The sequence below is a fragment of the Motacilla alba genome, chromosome 1, assembly GCF_015832195.1.
Source record: "Motacilla alba alba isolate MOTALB_02 chromosome 1, Motacilla_alba_V1.0_pri, whole genome shotgun sequence".
NCBI classification, from domain to species: domain Eukaryota; kingdom Metazoa; phylum Chordata; class Aves; order Passeriformes; family Motacillidae; genus Motacilla; species Motacilla alba.
Window position 1 is genome coordinate 44,031,539 of NC_052016.1, and position 22,611 is coordinate 44,054,149.

The 22,611-nt window shown below is 37.9% G+C and overlaps 1 protein-coding gene across 11 annotated transcripts in view; it reads right to left on the bottom strand.

Annotated features, from left to right (window-relative positions):
• Positions 1 to 7,452: 7,452 nt before the first annotated feature.
• Positions 7,453 to 22,611, bottom strand: part of GRM5 (glutamate metabotropic receptor 5) — a 241,465-nt gene continuing 226,306 nt past the window's right edge. For 8 of the 11 annotated variants that reach the window (XM_038158772.1, XM_038158791.1, XM_038158735.1 and 5 more), the window contains 3 exons: positions 19,178 to 19,276; positions 17,481 to 17,633; positions 9,178 to 10,000 (listed from right to left, as the gene is read on the bottom strand). In XM_038158772.1, coding sequence (XP_038014700.1) covers positions 9,178 to 10,000; positions 17,481 to 17,633; positions 19,178 to 19,276 — 1,075 coding nt within the window. Of the gene's footprint in view, positions 10,001 to 17,480; positions 17,634 to 19,177; positions 19,277 to 22,611 lie in introns of all 11 variants that reach the window. The other 3 variants (XM_038158744.1, XM_038158809.1, XM_038158818.1) reach the window with 3 other exon arrangements.

A 22,611-nucleotide genomic window follows, 5' to 3' on the forward strand; every position in this document is an offset into this window, starting at 1 on the left:
AAGAAGTTACATATACTAAGTTATGTGGAGGTAAGTTTTGAATCCCTGTTAAACAAAATCATAGTGAGCTTGTGAATTGCTTTGTTTTAGTCTAAAAAATTGACTAGATTGTAAGAGTTGGTTTACAAACAAACAAATAAAAAAGCAGATGGTAATTTGAAACTACTGCCCTGAAAAATGTAAATACACCATAAATGTCTCTGTATATGTAAAAGAAAGCTCATCCATTTCCTTTGCAGTAATAAAGGCCTCATGCTCTCCACTGTGATTTGGTCTTAAACACCTACAATAGGAAAACAAATTTAATAAGTAGTCCCTGAACGGACACAAAAGGCGATTGCAGTTCTTAAAATTCCAGCCCTTTTCCCAATGTTCTGTGAGCAGATAGAAGATGTGAGAAGGAAAGGAGCACCCAGTCCATGTATTAGTTTAGCTGAGGAGGACACTACTGGCAGTAAGGCTTCTCTGATATTAAATAGCAATTAATGACCAAACATGAAGGAAAGAAAAAGCTCCAGACAGACAGAGAAATAAGACTCCAAACTTTTTAAGAAACTGAACTTTTGCTTTTCTCATTACTAATTGCCCTGATACTTCTGAAGGTATTCTAGAATAGTGCCCCTCTACTTTTAATCAATGTAAACATTGATTTGTGATTTATATTGGAATGGGATTTATTAGTGTATTAGTTTCTAAATGTCATCATTCTGTAGTGATAACAGAAACTCAGAAGAAACATGGCTGAGAGGCGGTCACAGGGCATTGTTGCTGCTCGTTTGGGGGATCCCTGGGGAGTCCCTGGGGGCCCCCTAAGCTGTGTGTTTGCTGGTAGCAGGAGACAGACAAGGAAACTCCACACAGCTTCTGAGGGTGCTGATTAGATGAGGGTTTATTGGGGGTCCCACCCCCAGGAGCAGCATGGTTTCTGAGGGAAAAGAGGGGAAGGGGGACGGGGACAGAGGGAGAGCCTTGGGAGAAAATGGGCCAAGAGAGAGTTTGGTCTTCCTCACACAGCATAAGAGGGAGACTCAAAGTGTGTGCTGAGTAAGACTTGGGCCAATGGGATTACAGATACATGGTGCTGCAGGGGAGGATCGCAGCTTGGAGTAAACTGTACATTTTCAAGGGGTGAGACAGAGCACACCATTTAACTAAAATACAACACCACAGAGCATGGCATAAATTAACTGTTCTTGTAAGCAAAGCAAACTTGATCTAGTGTTCCAGACACTGCTTTAAAAATATTCTGCAATGAAACAAGATGTTGCACATGGTTTTCAAAGTCTTTCTCTTCAAACTGTGATAGTTGCAATGCTTCTTTTGGTACAAAGCAGTATATTTCACTGAATTACTTGCTGTGGATTTCTACGCTAAAGGAATTTGGGAGGTAGAGTTTTAGGTGGCTCAAAGACATGATATGAATTCACATTGTTTTTTCAGCTGAGTAGGGCATTTTACCTACCATTGTGTTATGAATTAGTCACCTTATTTTTGTCAACAGCAAATAAACTGTTCCAGCAGTATCTCTAGAGATGTGTTTAGAAAATAATGTGTATGATTGGCTTTTATCTGAGAGCTGTACTTCATACTCTGCATTTCACTGCATGCAGTATAATTATTCCAAATTCACGCTAGTCTGTGTAAGAATATTAGGACTATTACAAACCCCAGATTCTGGAATGGGAGGGAGAGGATTTCCAAACTAGAAAGTTGGTTTTGTTCTGTACGGTTTATTTGTTGTTTGTTTATTTGTTTGGTTTTTTGGTTTGGTTTGATTTGATTTCGTGGGGAGTTTTTAGGTTGGTTTTTTGTATGGGTTGAGGTTTATTGAGTAGTGGCTTTGTTGTGTTTTGATTGGGGTTTTTTGTTTGTTTGTTTTGGTTTGGTTTTGGGTGTTTTTGTTTGGTTTTTTGGTTGGTTTGGTTTTTGGTTTTTTGTTTGGTTGGTTTTGTTTGTTTGGTTGGTTGGTTTTTGGTTTTGGTGGGGTTTTTTGTTTTTTTGTTTCTTTTTTATTTAGTATTTAGCAACGAAGATAGCAAAATCTATTGCCTGGAAACAGAATGTAGCCAGACATAAGACATTTATTCCTAGTGGTCAAAAAGGCAGAATTCTAGAGGATTCTAGAAACCAATTTTGTTAAAGGATATAAAAATTTTCTCTAATATTTTTTTGCAGTTCAAGATGAGATGTGAATCTACAATTGTAGGAGTAAAGTAGTTTCTTAGGACGCCTATAAAAAAAAGTTTTGGTGTATGATTCCAAGTGGAAGAGCTTTGTTTTCTGTTGCTCAAGACTAGACTATATTCTATTTTCTCTCAAATCTATATATGCCTCATCAATGAGATTGTGTGTGCTTCAGAAGACAAAGATCAATCTATACTAGAATGTTATGTAACTATGATAACATTAATGTTAAATTAATCCTTTAAAGCAACTGAGAGGGAGGAGTAAAAGAGAGAGAAAGATTATAATTCAAGGGTTTGTGCATAGGCCTACGTGGTTTGTAGAAAAATGCACTGAAAACATAGTTGTAAGTGTTCTGGAGAAAAAAAAAATCCAGTTTTCAGTCATATCACAGATTCTTTTTAATACTGTTCAAAAAGTACCTGACTCTACATAAACACCAACTATAACATGATGTAGACAATTGAGAAACAAGCAAGTGTATTCTTCAATGCTAAAATAAATTACATTTGTACAGGTAGAAAGCAAACCAAAGCTGATAAAAATGTTAAATTTTATGAAAAATCTTTTTAAGTTCACATCAAAATAATAACTTTACATTCTCTATGTTTTAATAGTATAAGCAGCAACAACATAGAAAAGAACAAACGGTCACAGAATGTTTGAAATCAGTTCTTCATAAGTTATTAGCAAATTAAAAAAAATAATTACAAGCACTTGTAGCCCACATAAATCTTTTGGAATTGGCACCATCTCTCTAAAACATCTATATTCTATATAGATTTCTAATTACAAATACCACCAGCAGCTGCCATATAATCCTATTAGTACATGTAATATACATAGTATATTTGTTCCCATTTGGCAGATTGGAGTGACTTAATTTTTTATTGTTTATTGTTTGTTAATACTGTCTTTGCTCAGGTGAGACAAAACCAGCCATATACACCAATTCATCACCCAGATGAATTTTTTACTTACCTTTATGCTTCACTGGCCTGTTTCTCTTTTCCTTTTCACAGTATAAAATTGTGGGTGGCAATTGGAGATATTTGAACTGAGGATAAAATAATAAACCACTGCAAAAGTGAATTCAGGTAATTCAACTTCAGTCTTTACTAAATTAAATGCACACTGAAATGGGTACCAGATGAATGATTTTCTTGTTCATGGAAAGTATTGACTTCGTTTTTGGAAATTCATTAAACTGCCAGAAAACTGTGACCTCTTGGGTATTTTTGGACATGTTCACTCACATCCCTTAACATGTTTAGTTCGAGGATCACTTTCCCATTGGGATACCAGATAGAGTAGGACTGATAAAGATGAATAGTAGGAAATACCTATTTACCAAGCCTAGCTTCAGGAATGAACCTAGTGAAATCCACCTGCTGTTTGATTCAAAAGAGAGTGGGAAGAATATCCTGTCATTATAATTTTCTGCAGAACAAATAGTCAAAATCTAGACTTCAGTGGCCACTATCCAACTTTGATTATCTTTATATGGATATTAATATGGAATGATTCCATTGACCCAAATAGATTAAGGGCCAGTGCCAACAAAGGACTTCAACACTTAAATTATTCAGTGTAATACATAGCTTTTTGCTCTAGTGTGGAGGTCAGGACCTTTTGTTAAATATCTAACTTTTCTGTGGAGTTTGTGAGAAGAGTTAGTGCCCAAGAAAGCAACACAACAAGGAAAGAGATGTCTACAAATACGCTATTTGAGCTGGTATGCAAATGCAATATGCAGAAAATGCTAATTTCCTCTGGGATCAATTTCTGGAGACATCTATACATTTTCAATGGCTTCAAGGTGGGTCAGGTCACTTTTGTAAAAGGTGGCTGGAGGAAAATGAAATGAGTCCCTTTTTCTGCAGTCTCAGAGAAGTAGAAATTCAAGTTTAATTCCTTTACCTATCCAAGAAGATTCAATCCCTCCTTTCTATGTTGGGGTCTGAGAACTCCAGATGGAAGACAATATTTCTGCAGATGAAAATTTATCTAAGGTCACATCCTTCCCTCCTGTCACAAAAACATTTTTCAGAGGAGCATTTAATTTTTTTTTAGCCAATATGTAACACAGACAAAAAGTTGCCTCCACTTCTTTGGAGTTAAAATGCCTTGTCTCTGCTCTAGAAATTTTAAAAGTATTTTATATTAAATGGTCATATATGAGCTCCAATTTTATTCAGTGTATGTCTTATAAGGTTGCACTGTTCCTTTTCCACTGCAATACTCTTGAATTTGTTCCTGTCCTGTGAAGCTACCTTGGGGAAATGAATAGAGGGTATCTCATCTCTGAGTCATTGGAGCACTTTCCAGAGAGAAAACTGTATAGTGCATTCTGTGTACTCTCTTGTGTTTTCTGCATCCTTGATGGGTTTTAACATGAGTTAGGTACAAAGATCCTGAGATGTGTGATGGTCAGGTTAGTTCTGAGCATACACAGACATAATATGCTAGATGCTGGCATTTGAATAGGTGTTTTAAATTTGAGTTTAAAGTGTAGGTATTAAATTCTACTGAAATCCTAACTTCAGGCTCCAAAATCTCTTTTTTGGGGTCAGCCAAACCAGACCTGACACTGGTCTCCAATACAATACAAAATTCGTGGTCACATTGCTAGTCCTGATCATAGAGCTCTGATTTCCCTAAGGAACTGACTCTTTTTTATGCTGTCTGTTGCTGTCATCTTTTATCCTCTCACCTTATAAATGATGTATTAGGCAGAATAACAAGGTTACACGCTTTTCTTTGCAGAACTTACTCCCACAGCTATGCTGTCTTTCAGTTTGGTCTTGCACTCTGAAGAAAACATTTGCAGGGGAACTCCTCTGTCATCCAGAGTGAGAGTCATGGATTGGGCTTCCCATGTACTCTCTTTTGATAGCTTATTCTCTCAGTTTTTAACAAGTTTTCCTTTTACAGACACAGCAACTGAATAAACATGCAAGCAAACAAAAGTTTTTTGTCTTTTTTTGCTTTTAGAACTTATAATAGTTTTTGAATTAGCATTTAATTTCTATCTCACTTTTGTAGATGGAAATCAATGGAAGAAGCCAGCACCTTGTGATCTACCAAGCTCCATGAAGGATCAACAAATGATTTGTGGACTGTGGTCTAAAAATCTCTTGTCTAAGGTATTTGCATGAGTCTAGGCACCAAATGTTCAGGTAGAAGTACAAGGAAGCACATCTTCAAAGTCATGCAATCATTCTTCAGAGACAATTTAAAAATACAGTTCTTCAGTATTGCAAAGGCTCCTTTCCAAGTGGCCTGAGAGTGACTCACTTTATTTCAAAAGCATAGATCCAGAGGTGATTACACCATCACTCTTTAGGGCTGGCCTCAAGCACAAAAGAAATAAGAGATTTTTTTGAGGTCCATATGGTCAAGAATGACAGTAGTTTCAAATCCTTTAATTCCTTTAATGCTGCTTTGTGTCAGCAGCGCTATATTGGAAGGTAAATTTCAAGCCATTCAATTGGTACTTGCACATTCTTTAGTTAGATTGAAAAGTGTTCATGATTGTAACTTTTGCATTTATATATGAAAACCCTTTCCACCCTAGCTTAATGTCCTAAAGAGCTTAGCATACAAACAGCATAATGAAGTCATGATGTCTGTCATTCATAATTTTTCTTTCTCTTATGTCAAACCCCCTGGCTTCTCCTAGAGAACTTTCCACTCTTGCAAATTTCCCACTGGGCTCATTTGGATTATTACTAGAGGCATTACACCATTTTTGCCTTCTTCTCCACAAAACTTTTCCTCCTTTTGTTGAAATTCAAACATGTAATAAAAAATTACATTGATGCGCTCCAGTCTGCACAATTAAAGAAGATTCTGCCTTCCTTAAATGCTTCTAAGGTTGCCCATCTTTCAATAAAAATAGACTGACTCCAAGAGGATACTATCTCAGCAGGGTCCATCCGTGGTTCCTTGTGCCACTAAAATGTCTGCTGTGGCTGATAGATATGCAAAAGATACGTGACTCCACCGAAAGTGATAGTGAACAAAAGGGTTTAAAATTTGGGTTGCACAACATTAAGGTTTTAGGCTCTTAAAACATGCATTCAGGGCACATGGTGCAACCCCACCCAAACTGTCATGACAGTACACATGACCATTGTCAGGAAGCTCTGAGCAATAACTATGGTGCAGTTTCAGAGAAGAAGAGGTATATTTATGCTGAGCTTGACAGTTTCTATTTTTCACTCCTATTTACGAGTTTTGTATTTAAGGAAAGATTTTTACATTTGTCATATAATCCTTATTTCCACTGTTGATTATTTCACAGTGCAGTGAAACCCACAGATTTTAGCAGGAATACAATTCTATTAATTGTCCACCACCATAAGAAAAGACTATAGGGGATCTAAAATGCTAGGGAAGGATCAAGGTGGAGGATGTTCTTGTAAGAATATTGGTCAATAGTTTGAAGTATAAGAGAACAAGTAGTAATAGAATCCCTTCAAAGTTCGCATTAGTTATCTCAATATACTCTATATTAGAACAATATTGCACTGATGGAAGACAAATATTATCATACAAGTCTTCCATGAACAACATTTAAGTGGTCTAAACTCCCCTAATAAGAATCTTTGTATCACAGACTGATTGGACATGCTTTTCTCTTAAATGTGGGTTGTAACCTGTGACAGAAGATGCTTTCTGCTGAAGACATGGACAGCTGGGGAATGATGAGACATGCTAGTACTGTGAACCAAGAGGGCAAAACTGAGCTCTAGTCTGGGAACCGTGCAGTTGCACAGAACTGAGTCTGTGCTGATCAGTCATGCGAGGATGCAAGAACTGCATATGGGCAACAAAGACCTTCAGTCATGCCTTAGTGTAGGGATCTGCCTTCTGGAGTAGAGCTGTTTTGTGACCTGCCTGTTCATGCTATAGGCAAAGCTGATAAATGACTGTATCTGTCAAGACAAGCATGCCCAGACTGCATTTGGATAACATTGCCTGACTCTAGAGTCATTAGAGTATCTCTGTGAAGTGCTGGATTTAGTAATCTATTACTCTTCATTTTTAAATGTTGTTGAGCAGCAAATTTGGGCGCAACACATAATAGTGAAACAAGCATCCCAAAGGAATAGAAAATGTTCTTTGCTAAAAGATGTGAATGTGCTTTCATCTTTTACTTGTTTGATCAATAGCTATTTTGAACATAGGGGAGAAAAAGGAGGTATGAATTTGATTACAAAATATTTGTTATCTTCGAAGAAGCAAGATCTAAAAGTTTTGAAAATAAAATATAGCAGCCTTATTTCAAGGCTTCCTTCCTTGAGGCTGTCTTCTATATAAGGCTACATCAACTCAACTTTGAATTGAAGTACATTATTCACCACTTCATGCTATCCTTCAATAAAATAAAACAAATCCATAAAAGTTTGGCACCTGAGGACAGCTATGTCATGAAGAAGAGAGCAAATAGAGTGTGCGTTTAGGGTCTGACTTACAAGTTCTATGTAACTACACCTATCAAAAATTATTTAGCTACTATTCAAACTTTAAAACTCTTCCCTGCCTGTATTAAAAAAGTGCTGTGACAGTATGAAGTGCACTAAAATGTACTACCATGATATAGGAAAAAAATTTGAGGAATCCCCTTGTTTCTTCTGTGAGTTGCTAAGAAACAAAGATTCTGTTGGTTCATATCTCATTAGGTCTTCTTTGTTTTAACCTTTACTCTGTATTGCTTTGAATGTATTTTTTTTTGTCACTGTTCATAGCCGCAAGGCATCAGCAGCTAAACAAATTTTAAAATTGTTGCTTATTAAAGAGTAGCTTAATCACCTCTAAGCAGACTTTGACACAGGGTTTTTTCCATTTATGTGTGTATATTAATTAAGATAATGACAACCTTTCCCACTGATAGTTAGCATTTGTCATAATCCAAATTGGAATCCTAGAATTCTGTCAGTCAAAGGATGGAGAAAATCCTTAGGGTGTTTACCTGTTTGTTATAAGCAAAGATGGGAGTCTGAATAAGTATTTAAACTGGTAACATTATCATGAGGATGTCCATAAAAATGTATTAATTTCTCTAGGGAGTGCAGCTATAATGTAGCTTGATAGTGCTGCTAGAAAGAGAATATTCATCTCAACAACTTGCCCTGGTAAGGGAATTACAAAACAGTACTCCAGAAAATATTTTTTGCTACTTCAATATTAGTTGGCAACATGGTGAAATAGTCAGGAAGTCTTCCTTGGGTTTTGTTGTTGTGAAGGTGAATCCAATGATAACAAATTGAAAATTGATACTGATAGAAGAGAATTTCATAAACAAATGCGTAGGTTGAGAAGTCACTTGTAAAGCCCTCCATATTGCAGTCACTCACTGCAAAGCCTCAGCTTAGTGTTATCCATATGTAACGTATCACAGACACAATATTCTTCAGCAAAAAGTTTCATAGTAACATACATTACTGCTTTTTGTGATCTTCATAGAAAAAAAAAGAGAGAAAGCTTGACATGTTGGTCCCAGATTTGAGTCTGTTAGAAAATGTACATTCAATGTTTGGTCTTCTATTCTTGATAAAAGATCAAGGTTCACTTCTGGGCAAGGGATCAGAGTAAACAAACAAACCATTGTACAGTTGTTTACAATCTAGTTCCCCCCTGTCCCCTATATTGTACACACAGTTCATTGTGATACTAAAGCAAAGCACTTGGTATGTAACTGGATTAACAGACTCCTTATAAGCCCTCAAAAATAGATTCAGTGTTTCTGAAAAGCCCATGTTTTTTTAAGGCCACGATAATCTGCCAAGAGTCATTTTGTCTTTAAATCAGCATAATTAATCTGATGTTTCCGCCTCTCAAATGATTCATCTTCTTCCCTTCCATTCCTTACAAGATGACCCAATGCCTCTCCCTCTGTCTGCGTAAACACTGGAGATCTTGTAGACTTGGCTGTCCCCTCACTACTTGCTTGTAGTTGTTGAGCTCCAACATCATCTTGAACTACATTCACAGCGAAGAAGAACTTTGAGTATAATCTCTGATGAGCAGAGTATCATATTTGGGGGAGGATGGGATGCAGAGAGCTGATTCAGAAGCTGGAGAGCTTGGAGATGCACTTCCAGAATCGATGGAGTCTCTAAAAGGAGAAGGAGGAGTTAAAGCCACCAACTCCTCCAGGTCTTGCTTGGCCGTTGGGGTCTCTGAAGTGCCTTCTTTGATGCTGTCATTTGAAGGTTTCCTGGCAGACTGTGAAGCGCCATTGACTTCAATGGCAGGAAGTGGTTGGATCTCTGCAAGTGTGGTCATTGTTGTAGGGAGCTGGATTTCCCGTGGAATCAGGTACGAAGAGCAGAGAGGAGCAGCCCCCACTGTCCCTGGGGTAGATGTTGAAAGCATCATAGAGTTCAGCTCACTGATATTGGCTGTGAAGCGAGTAACGACACTGCTGATCTGCTCCATGAGGGAGCCTTGAGAGGAGCTACTTCGCTGAGGAGGTTCTGACTGGAAGGTAGGGGCTTCATCTTCTGTTCGGCTGACAGAGGCAGTTCTGTGGCTCAAGGTGCTGATTGGTGAGGGAGTCTGTGGTCGGTACTGAGCTGGGTATTGCTCTTCGGCTTCCGAAACGTCATAAAGCGTTTTGGCACTAGCCTCGGGAAATGTAGCGCTGCTACTGTGTCGGCTACTATCTGTGCTTTTAGAAAAAGGCTTGATCACTGCAGTCTGGTTGGGGTTCTCTTTTTTGTTGATGTGGACTGACAACCGCTGCCAAAGGTGTGCTCCTCGGCTGCTTTTCTCGTTCTGGGCCCAGGAAACTGATTTCCCATTAGAGCTGTAAACACAAATGAGATAAGATGGTAACTTGCAACAAAGTTAAAAAATTAATGTCTGTACCTATATCAAGGCTATATGGTATTTTAGAGTTTATATTCACCATAAAGTTGACTGTAACTTCATCTATATCTATTTATTGCAATATATCTATATCTATATCTACCATTTATGTTTGAGGCAAACAAGCAGCATTGCAGCTCATTTCACAGGCCAGTTGTGCACCCAGCCATCACTGGTCCTGCGCTAATTCATGGCCACTGCTGACCCCTCTGCTGAGGCCCTTGGGGCATAGGCAGTCTCCATGCTGGGGGAGAGAGCAACTTGATGGTTGGACTGGTGTCAGGAAAAGGGCCTGCGGGACTGAGGGATGCATAGAGGAGTAAGGAAGAATTAAATGCTTGAAGAGGGTGAGTGAGAGACTTGGACTGGCTGGAGTGCAGGGGCAGGTGTGTGGGCTGGCCTGGGAGCTTTCAGGGGTAAAGAGCTTGGCATTGTGTTCTGAACATAGATTAATGGTATGGGGCAGAGATTGTAGACTGGGAGATGAAGATGTGTAATCTGTTAAAGCTGGGGGAAAAATCTGGTTTTGTCCCACTATTTGAAAGCATTGGAGCAATACATAGAAAGGGACTATACTGGTTGTAGGTAATGGGCAATAACTTCTTCATCAAGGTACTTGGCAAGCTACCTGCCACTAAATAAAAGAAATAACTTATTTTTTTCAAATTGCAGGTTGGCTCAGAGAATGAAACTATGTTCCTAGTATGAAAGAAATACCAGACAAGCTATACAAGCAGCTCCTCATGGTAACATGAGTTTGGAGACAGCAATAAACATTTTGCTCCACTTTTCTGCAAAATGAGTCCTCTTAGGGTAAATTCTCTTCAGATCCCATTGTACTCTTTATCAAAATTGCTTATTTGTCTCCTCTTGATACCTAAGAAAAGCCATCTGTGGCCCTTATAAACACATAGTATTTCCTTCTACATCTTCCTCCGTCTGATGAGCTGGTATTTGCACATACATTAACATATAGTTCCTGGAAATAAGGAAGATATTAGAAATATTTCTTAGCTGAAACAGACAATGACTCTAAAATGATGTCAACAGGTAAAACAGTCTACACATACAAATAGACATGATTTATATATAAAATGCATCAAAATTTTAGACAATTCGCTTTGGTTTCCAAAACATATTGCCATTTAGGATTTGTGAAAAGACAACAACATTGGAGACCCTGGCAGACTATGGCAAATTTGTTTTTTGTTTGCTTTTTAAGTCTGCAAGAGATATCCTCACATGTTAGCCTGCAGCATAACAGTTTGCAAAGCACATACATTGCTAAATACAGATGACTAAATACCAGCCTTCATGTGGAGGCTTCCCTCAAACTATCCATTTAATAGCTTTTCTAGCCATCGAAACAAAAGTTGCATGCTGAGTGTAAAATAAAACCTCCTGGTGGGTTCACGTCTGTGATTACGTTACATGGAATTGTGATGGATCATGTAACACAACATATATCAACAGATTTCCCCTTCAAAAGAAGCATGACAGAATCCAGGTGACAAACACAATGTAAGACAATGGGTACTTTAGGAGAAGGAGGACTGGGAAAGGAGCTGTGTAAGTACATATGGGTTCCCCGCTTTGCTGCAGTGGTCACCAGAATGTTATTTGTGTCTTGGAAGTTGTCTGTTAGGCCCCTACTCCCAAACTGCCAGGCAAAACAGCTGGTGGCTTGTAACTTGTTGTTCAGACAATCCCTTCCTTCTGCTGTACTCCAATCAGAGCAAGAAGGAAAAGCAAACTCTGTCCTGTAGCACTGCTCACTTTGATTCTTTGAATCTTTGAGGGTCCAGTTCTGGACTGAGCAGGAGATGGCACTAATGTCTTGCAGAGTAAAACTGTTCCCTTTGAGGACCTTGCACTTGTTTCCTTACAACACATACTCTATGGATGTTGAGAACTGTTTGAGAGCCCTGGCTCAGTCGTCATGCTGAGTCCTGACCTCAGTGGGATCTCACTGACAGCAGCAGCAGCAGAATTTGGATTGTTTGGTAGATGAGATCTTGCCTCTAGTTCTGGTGTGATGACCATGAAACCTTGTCCCAGTTGCTGCTGTGTTTGACCTGGACCAGGAGGGAGAATGATCTGACACTTGTAACTTTGATCAGGAAGAAAGAGAGGATGCAGATCCAGTCCTGGATGTCCTCCTGGTGAGGTCTTAGAAGGACCTGTGACAGGCCTGCCTGCCACAGAGGTGAAATAAATGCCATTAACATGAAGAATTAGTCAATGCAAATAGAAATGCTTGCCCAAAGAAAGTGGTGTATTCCAGCTCCCCTCCTGACTTCAAGCACTGGTTTAGTAGGTATTCAAACCCTTTAAAAGTGTACTAAATGCATATAAATATTTTCATGGCCTGAAGGTCAAATTGTAAGAGTTTGTGAAGGCAACATGTTACTCCCTCCCTGGTCACAGTTAAGGAGACAATAATTAAGGAGGGATATGAGGCTGAAGAACTTGGGGAAAGGAAAAGGATGAAATCTGAGTTTGCATCAAACCCTTGGGAAAGATAGTGAACAGTTAAATCTTCAGTGGTGCAAGTCACCAGCCTCCCTGAATCTCAGTTTGGGTTTGAGTCAGTCTTGGCTGATACACTCACACTTCTTTTGTACTCTGCCCAAGAGTAATCTCTGCATAAGGCTCTCATGTTGATCCTAGGGCTGTGAACGAGACCCAGTGGCTGTTTAATGCAAATTTTGTACAAAAGTCTGAAAGACTTGACCATTATTCACTGCAATTTCCTTGATAGTGCAAACTGATTAGGACACAAACACCATCCACTGAACAGGTGGTGGAGCATTGGAATGGGCTGCTCAAGGAAGTGGCAGAATCAGCATCCCTGGAAGTGTTCAAAACATGTTTGGATGTGGCACTTGGGAAAATGGTTTGGTGGTGAACACAGTGATGTCGGGTTTACAGTTGCACTTGATTATCTCAGAGGTCTTTTCCAAACTTTTTGATTCTATAGTTTTTCAGTAAGGAGTAAACTCTATACTAAAGAATTTCTGCATCAGAAATGTATCTTATGCTTTATCTTGCTGCACCTACTTACTAGGAAGTCAACACTGGACTGAAGCATGCAATCATTTTTTTGCCTCTGTGAAAGGAGAACCACTTGTTTTCTTATATTGGCATGAAAGTGGGTTGTGGATAAATTGCTGTGATAATACTTTAAGATCCTGCTCTAACTGCATATTGATTGGTACTCTGTCAAGTTAACTGCAAACCACGTAATGCTCACAACATAAAAATAGGGAAATAAAGATAGATCACAGACATAGAATAGGATGTCTAGGAATTGAATTGTTTACATTTACTATGCCCAGCTCTGCCTTGACTATTCAATGATGGAAAACTTTAGGATAGTGAAATTTTAGATTTTTCTTTTAAATAGATTTTTGCTCCATCAGTTGAAAACAGAAGAATTACACATTTGAACTCCCAAAGGAATTTCACTACAAAGTTTGTCTGAATTCAAATTTTTCTATCCCGCTCTTCTGCTCTGCCAGTTCTCCTGCTGGCACATTGCACATTGCACTGAATAGAGCAGAGGACAATGGAGCAAACCTCAACCAGCGGTACCAAAATATTCAGGTAGGTATTTTTTGGTTTTTTTTTTTTTTTTTTTTGTAAAACAAAGCCTTTTACAGAACTTTTTTCTTTTTTTGGTTTTTTGCACAAGAGAGATTTCCTGAGAACCAGACAGTAATTGCTTCTACATTGTCTATTAAAAGCTGCTTTGATTTTGATAGACTGACTTTTCCCCTGTCTTCTAGACTTACATAATATGTACAAGAAATGAAATTAGAACAAATGAGAAAAATTTGAAGAAGCTGATATATCAAATATTACTTCTACAATTGTCCATTTGATGACAGAATAGCAATTAATTTTGTTTCTAATTTTTTTCTCTTACTGAACCTCTTACTGAGACATTTGAGCTTTGTCTTTAAGGATTTTTCCTGTTCATGAGAGCTATTGACTGCTTTTTATACACTTAGGTGTGAAAAAATATTCCCCTCCCTTTACATATATATTTTTAAACTGTCTAGAATGGGTCACTTGGTATTTTGTTTTTGTTGAGGTAGTAGAATTTTGTTGCAGTATTTTTTCCTCTGTTGTATGATTATTTATGAGATGGTGCATAGGTCTGCCACAAGTGTTTCTTTAGCCAGGTGCTAGTGAAGCAAATTTGTTTTGTAAGGTACTTCAAAATGCAGAAGAAATGAAAAACAGGGAGAGGAATTCACAGATACAGAAGCTGAAAACTCTCATATTTTAACAAGGGTGCCATTCTCATTAATTAACCAGAGCTGCTAAAATTAATTCTGGTGCTGAATGCCTAGGCACTGGTACTGGGGACAGTTACTGAAAACATACGCAATTTGAAAATTAGTCACTTGTTCTCTTAATATCTTTGACTGAACTAGGAAAATCAGTTTAAAATTATGGAATTCATTATTTTTTAAAGAAATCCAAGAATGCATAGCTGCACAGTATTATTCAGCAGTGGAAACCAAAATATAAGGGGAACCATAAAAATGTAAGGGAATTTTTGTTCTCTGTAACATACTAATATCGGTATCTAACTCCAAATTTGAAATGGTACAATTGCAAACACACACTGGACAATAACTTGGTGGAGACGTATGATATATTTGCAACCTGTCCTCATGTGACTACAATAAGGAAAGATTTCAAATTCTTAAGTCCATGAATGGAAGCTCATATTTTAGAACATTGGACTAAATTTTATGGAGCTAAAATTGGTAGCAAAATTGTGCCCAGATGTTTTAATGGCTGAAGTGATACAAATAAGGTATAGCTCCAACACTGTGCAGACTTCTTGTTTCTTTAAGGGTGAAGTCTTCCCATGCTAACCCCAGCTGGCAGTGATAAGCAGGATAAACTTCTGTACTTGGTTCAGCCCATGTAACTTTCTGCCAAAGAGAACCCTTGTTATTCAAAGTAAATAGTAAGAACCTGTTCTCCTTTTAGACTCTTCTGCTGAAACCTTATTAAAGACTCAATGATATAATCACTCTGCCTGGAAAGGATTTGTGTGCTATCTGCAGACTTAATTAAAACTTGATTCTTCATAAGGGATGGTGTGTGTGCCCATGATGAATTCAAGTAGGGGCAAATATGCATTTGCTTTCATCTTGTTTCCTGCATTCTCAGATCATCGTTTCTTTTGCTTGTAGTGACCCAAGTTCTTTACCCCTGGGAGAATGCAAGTGCCTTGCAACATGCTTAAAACACTGAAATGAAATAAGTGGTAGAAGTGGTGAACTACAGCATACAACTATGAAGAAGCAAGTCATAGTTTCTCCCAGAAATATAGAACAACGTGGGTAACTGGATGCAGAACCAAAGATATCTAAATTAAATAAATTCTACCACTGTAATGTTTTAATTTGTTGCTATTCCTCTAATTTTAAAAAGCTTTTAAGAAAACCTCTACATGCCTACGTAACTGTTTCGCTGGGTAAAAGACAATTCTGCCCCACACAAGTAACCTGCTAGTGATATATCACTCAAGTTATTTAGTTTAAAATTAATCTCACACTGCTTTTTCTGGGGAAATAAATGACAAAAAAAAAAAAAAAACAGAGAAGAGCAACAATACACGGCAAAAAAAAAATTTGTCAAATCCTGAGCTCTAGAAATAAACAATGATTTGCAATTATTTTTCAGAGTAGTTTTCTGTTGTGAACAGCAAGAGCAATTATTTATATCACTGTATAAATCATAATGTGTTGATACCTCCTTTCCTCATGAAAATCCCAGCTGACATTTATATGATTGACTGTAATATGTAAATATGAAAGAAACTGCAAAGTCAGAGAGAGTTCATGGACAAATCCTTTGCCAGTGACCTCCCAGTGCAGCCATCAGTGATGCTGATTCTGGTAACTGCTTCAGCAGCATGCCTGGTTAGATTGGGAAATGGAGGGTCTGGTATCTGAATGAAATATTTCTAGTACATCAGTGATCATTACTCAAAATGCAAAAATGATCCTGGTATGAGATATATCTTCTTTCCTCTACTACCATGACATCATTGCTATTGTTAATTAAGGTAAGTAGAGCTGTGTTATGATTTTTGTCTGAAAAATGCCCTTTCAAGCATCTCTGAGCACATCTCTGCTACACTGGAGCATTCTATTCACAGGATGGAGAGAGGACAATGACACCTCTTGAACTCAGCTCTGCTTCCCGAGTTCCACTTAAAACACAACATGCTTTAAGGTGTTTTCAGCATTACTTGGTCAACCTGATTTTTCATTGTTTTCATTTCTAAAGCTATGAAATGGGAATTGGGGAAAATAAAAACCATCACCTTACCTGACACTGAAATCAAGTGTAAAAGCAGTGCACAAAAAAAAGAAACATAAAAACCACACACAACACAAACAAAAAAACAACCAACAAACCAACCAATAAACCAATGGAAAAAATAATTAACTCTCCCAGTTTTATCTCCAAAGTCAAGAGTGGATTTGACTTCTATCTTCTGCAAAGAGCATTCCATAGGAGGAATTTTACATGTTTGGCATGCCTAATAAATAATTACAGTATTTTTGCACATGAGACTTATCAGCAGGAAAATTACTCCTGTGAGTTATTGAGCAGTTCCTTATTCTTTGCATTCAATCAAATAAAAAAGGTATATATTATGCAAGAAATGCAAAAGAACTGATGTTGTGATGGCTGCTTTGTGAAAGCTTCATAAATAATCTCATTTCTACAGTTGGTTTTATCATATATGTGTGAACGATTCTCACAGGTGATGAAGGATGTCGTAACTTCCCTAATTAGAAATAGCCTTTCAAGGCAACACCTAATGTACCCACTACTTCTATTTGTATGTCATTTTTCATTTTGCAACATCCAAAGCCACTTGTAATACTAATATAAAGGGATAGTTAGGCCCCGATGTGGAAAAAATCCACACTAGGGCTGGAATACAAATATAATGTTCCACAAGGGATTTGAGGACATGAGCTGAACAACAATGCTCAGTATGAATTGCATGGCATTATTTAGACTGGAACACTGTAAGTGGGATTGGGTCAGTATCATGGGACCTCTTTGTCCCACGAGATGATGAGGTTCTTTCATCATTCACAAATGATGAGGCCCCTGTATGTCTTTTTCCATCTGCTCTTCATTTCAGTGACTTCTAGCACTGGTCTGACACTTACTGGGACGCGAGAAGGTACCTACTTTCTGTCCTGCAATGTCTGAGTTGTCTCTGGGAGGTTCCCAGACTATTCAATGGCAACTCTGCTGCACTCACAAAATTGGACAAGGACCATTGGCCAGGACATTATGGCTGGAGACAACAAAACACAGCCATCAAATGCAATTGCACTCTCTGTTAAGCAGCAGGTGTTCTTAACTGTTTGAGTAGGTCTTGCAGCTGACAGTCTTGCTGTGGAACTATTAGACTGACACATTTTCCAGTCTTTTTGGCATCCTCTTTAACAGGAACCTTTTTCTGCTCTCTACTTGACTCAGATCGATTACAGTCTGGAATGCAAACAGATTCTTCACTGTGAAGATATAAAAAAGAAGTTTTTCAAATGTTTTTTTGTATATATGGCCAGGTAAAACAGAGCTGAATACTGTACAACAAAACACAGTTGTCTGACAATAACATGTACTTTTCCACCCTTCAAAGTTCTATTATATATTGATTTCAGGTAGCTTTTAAATGAAGAATAAATATTTCTGAAGGCAATGCAATGCAAGAAAAAAAATTCCAAATGACACATAGACAAGAAACCGTTCCAGTCAACAAAAATATACTTTGTGTGCAACACTCAGCAATCGAGGTTTCTGATGGTATTTTAACTGCAGGAGCCCTCAGGTGTGTGCTATGTGGTGTGAGTTATTGATGGCCTTATGTATGTGTGTGAATGCTCTACCCAAGGGAAACATAACGCGTGCAAGTGGCTCCCTGAACACCCTTCTGCAATGATAAAATTTCTCAAGGGATGTAACTCTTGGGAAAAGTGATGGTATAATGTGCTCAACTATTACATTTATAAGTATCCTACAGGGCTTGGTAAGGAATGAGTAGATCTTTTAATAAATGGTAAAATGGTTCTTATGCTTAGTAGGACATAACACAATGACACAATGCTTCTTAAGAGCATTGTTTCATAAAAGATGTGTAACCATCTTTGACGTGTATGTATTTATATATTTATGAAAGGACATTTATGGAGAAATGAAAATTCTGTCCTCTGGGAGAGTTCAACTTTTGGAAATCTGCCTGCACTGAAAATGGGAAGAATTGCTGAAATCTCCAAGTACTTCACTTCAAGAATACAGTAGTTTGAAATATTTCAATAGGAAAAACATCAAAATGGCCATACTAAAGCAGTTAATCCTAGTAATATTGAAAAAAATCTAAAAAAATCTAGTATTTAATATTCATTAAATTGTAGCATTGCTTAATGTCATGAAAAATATAATGATAATGAAACAAAAATAAGTATACTAATTAAATTGAGAAAGTTATTAAAAAGATGCTTTAAACTGTATTTAAAATTACTTTGAAACCTTTCCTTAAAATAACTGTAAAACTCAGCACTTTTCTATAAGATATTTGATTGAGAAGAACCAATAGTTTCATATTGAATATGTTTTTATCAATCAGTTTTTATCTGCCCTTTTAAAAAGTTCTTTTGGTTAGACTTAGCGTAACCCCAAACATGTAGCGGACCTACCCTTACTCCAGGTTTGAATGCTACTTCTTTTCATCTGCCCAACTGGCTTAATGAGTCAGGTGTAAGATTTGTCCTCCCCAGAGCACCATATTACAACAACATCACACAGGACATGTGGTTCAGATCACTGGAATGAACACGGTGCAGGTTTTTTTCATAGTTAGATGGAACACATAGATCAGCAGTGGCAACGTGTTTTCTTTTTTTTTTTTTTTTTTTCTTTTTTCTTTTTTGTTTTCTTAACATACTTTATGGGATACACAGGAATTACAGACAGAGGATCTAGCCTGGAATTATCCAGGGCTGCTCCTTCTGTTCACAGACATATCACACTGACCTAAGGCCACTTGCTCTTTGCTTACCTGGTCATTGTAGCTCGCCCACCATTCCCCATACTCCCTTTTGGGGTGAAACACTCTATTTCCGACTTGTGCGGGGGGGCCAGTCTCCTGCCTTTGTACCTAATAAATCACGACAACAACAGGAGCAAACAGAGAGAAGTGATTGTGTGCTCAGCTTTCTTTGTCAGCTGCTGTGCAAAGGGCCATGTGCATGAACGTTACTGTGGCAGTGGCAGAGAAGAGTGCAAAGCAGCTGTGGGAGTGGTGGAATCACTGCAAAAAACCCCAGACCGGTGTTAAAGCCAACAGGGTTATGCAGGACAGGTGCTCACCATTTTCTTTATATATATCTGTATATATATATGTATATCTGTATCTCTATATAGGAGGACCCAAATAGTTTTACAGAATAAATAACATGCTAACACTTTAATATTTTTTGGAGTTAGACCAAAACAGAGAAATTAGACAGAAAAAATAAACAACCTCCTTAGAGAGAAACACTTTAAGGGAAGCAACACTTTAGAATCAGTGGGAGATTAGCTGGTGGCCATGTTCTCAACCATAACTTATTTTCCTGATCCTACATCACTGTAATACGTGGCTTGTTTCACTTTTCAAAGCAAACACCAGGGTAGTGGGTTGGTTTGGTAAAATTGGTGTGGGCTCACACTTCATGTTGTGAATGGGACTTCCTCTCTCCACTGGCAACAAACAGAAGTTAGATGTCTTGCTGATATCTAGACATAAAGTCAAATGAGATCAACCCCAAACCTAGAGCCCAGTGCAGTACTATGTGTATTTTATATACAAGACCTTGCACTTTGGTTAAAAAAAACCACTTGGATAAACAGTTTAATACTTGATCATCTAATTGATTTATGGATGGGATACAAGACAAGACCTGGTCATTGTTTACTCACTGAACACTCAGTTGGGATGTGAGTAATGCAGAGGTCTCGTACTGTCTCTCCTCCCAGCAGTGAACTTCACACTAATTGTACAAATTATTGTGCTAGGTGTTGAAATACCTATTTAAGTCCTTTAAGAAAAATATGGGCAAAAAACCTGCATGTGTCTTCTCAAAGAGATAGTGATATCCCGCCCCCAAATCCTATGAGCAGCACTGTGGGTTTTTAACACACTTCTGTGGGGAAGCTTGTGCATTTAACACTGTTAAAATCACAGAATAATGGACTTCTTTGTTTCTTGTTCATTAATCTGATCTAGAAAACAAAAAGTACCTTGAAGAGAATTACTCTTTGAAAGATAAATAACCTGAGTACAGAGAAAGTGAACTAAATATTGGATGCAGTTGTAGTAGACCCTCAGATGCAGACTATATTGCATAAATCACTGATGAAGAAGCTTAGTGAATCTGAGAGTGAACCGGAGACAGCAAAATGAGGTGTATAAGTACAAAGTCCTTTGGTTTACAAATTATAACCTTACTGAAAGGAGAACAACAGCAATTTTGCAGACCGGCTACCAAGGTTTTAAGACAATCTGGAGTGTGGCATATGTAGTGCTCCCAGACAGTCACGAAGCTCACACAGGACACAAATACTAAATGGAAGTCGATTCCTAGAGCAGAGAAAGTGTTTGGGTTTAGAGAGTAGGTAAATTTACTGAAAAATACAAATGAAGTCAAACTGGACTGTACAAAATTAAATGGGATAGCCAGAAAAAAAGAGAAGAAAGAAAAGAATGTGTAGAAACTTCACAGGAAAAAAAGGAAAAAAAAACTTGGGGTTAAGGTGCTAGACGTCAAAGAAAGTAGAATTTAGGAAGAGCAGGATGGAAAAGCAGTTATGTTTAGAGTACCAAAAGAGATATTTTGTCTAGCAAGGCATAGGGAAAAAATCCAAACTAGGAGCAACAGGGAGACTTTAAATGCTCGCAATAAGGAGGAGTCTAGAAAGTAGCCAACAGAAAGGAACAAGAGGTAAATGTCCTTGGTAATCGTATCCTGAAGATCCCCAGGTTAGGATTGATGCGACCCAGATAAGTAAACCCCCATAACTGTCCATTTCACATTAGCATAAATTTCACTACCATGAGAATCAGCAGAGACAGTTATGAATCTCTCAAGTTTATCCATCCACTCAAGAGAAAATTGCACCGTCAGAAACGACATGTTGCCTCATAAAACCTCAAAGCCTTGAGCCATAGTAACTGCTACACTGTCATTCATTCAGTGCTAAATGTCCACGGAATTGTGAAAACAGCGACCAAACTCAAATCAATCCTGAGGGTGTGCATTTAACTTGAAATGAAGCTGCAAAATTCTTTGAGTGACTATTCTGAAAAGGCACACCAAAGACCCTGCATGAAATGTTTTCATCTCTCAGAGCAGACACAGGAAATTACTTTGGCTCAGAACATCTTGCATTAGAAAAATGTCCCCTTCCAGGTTGTTAAAACGAAGGATTGCTTTAAAAGAGCAAATCTGTTTGAGAGGGAAAACTCTCAGGACATTTCTTTGCAGTTGACATAAGAACTACTAATGTGAAAAGTAATTGGGTATTTTGGAAGAGTCATAAAACAGTACAGAGTGAGCAGTATTTGCAAGAACAAATTTATTTTCTAATTTTCTCCAATTCCAGGACTATATATTGGCTAGAAAAAAAGATAAAAGACTTTGATTCTGTGCAGAAAGGCAGCAAATAGAATCTGTTCTAGGATTTAAAATATTCTGGGTCATCTTTAAGTGTTTTTCTCACATCTTTTGGTGGGGAATGGTGATCTGTGTCATATTTTTGGCAGAGGAGCAAGTTTTCTTAAGGAAAATATTTAATGATAAATACTAATATGTTTTATAAGTGTTGATCAGTGACAGGAAATATGGGAAGTAATTCCCAGTAACTCGGTCACTGCAGAGCTTATCCATTTGTCAAATGCTTGGTCACATTGCTCTATCTTACACAGCAGTGCTCTGCTCTCTCCAGAGAGTCTCACTACAGAGAAAGAAACCCCTGGACTGACAAACCATGAGTACACTGCCTTGGTTTTTAGTGAAGTCAGTGTACATTTGATACATGGTAGGAAACACCAATGAGACTGCTCAGGTTTGAAGGCTTTTCTCTGGCCTTCTTCCAATAAAACTCCTCTTGTAGACCAATATTAATGGATACTATGGGAAACAAAGGGGGAATATGGGTATCATTATCATCCTGAATGAGATCAGTAGTAATTCACTAAAATATGTAGAAATCAGCTTTTATGTATATGTAGATCCCTACTTTTTTTTCTTTTTTTTTTTTTTTCCTCTTTTTCTTTTCCCTGGACTGACAAGTTTCTGGATGTGGGCTTTTTTTAGACTATGCCTGCACAGTAGATCCAGGTCTGGTATCCTGGTAGTCTTGACTTCATGTTAAGGTGAGACCCATCTTTGTTCATGGTCCCTCATACTTCTGCTCTTTCCCAGTTACCATGCAGAGGGTGTTTGATACCTT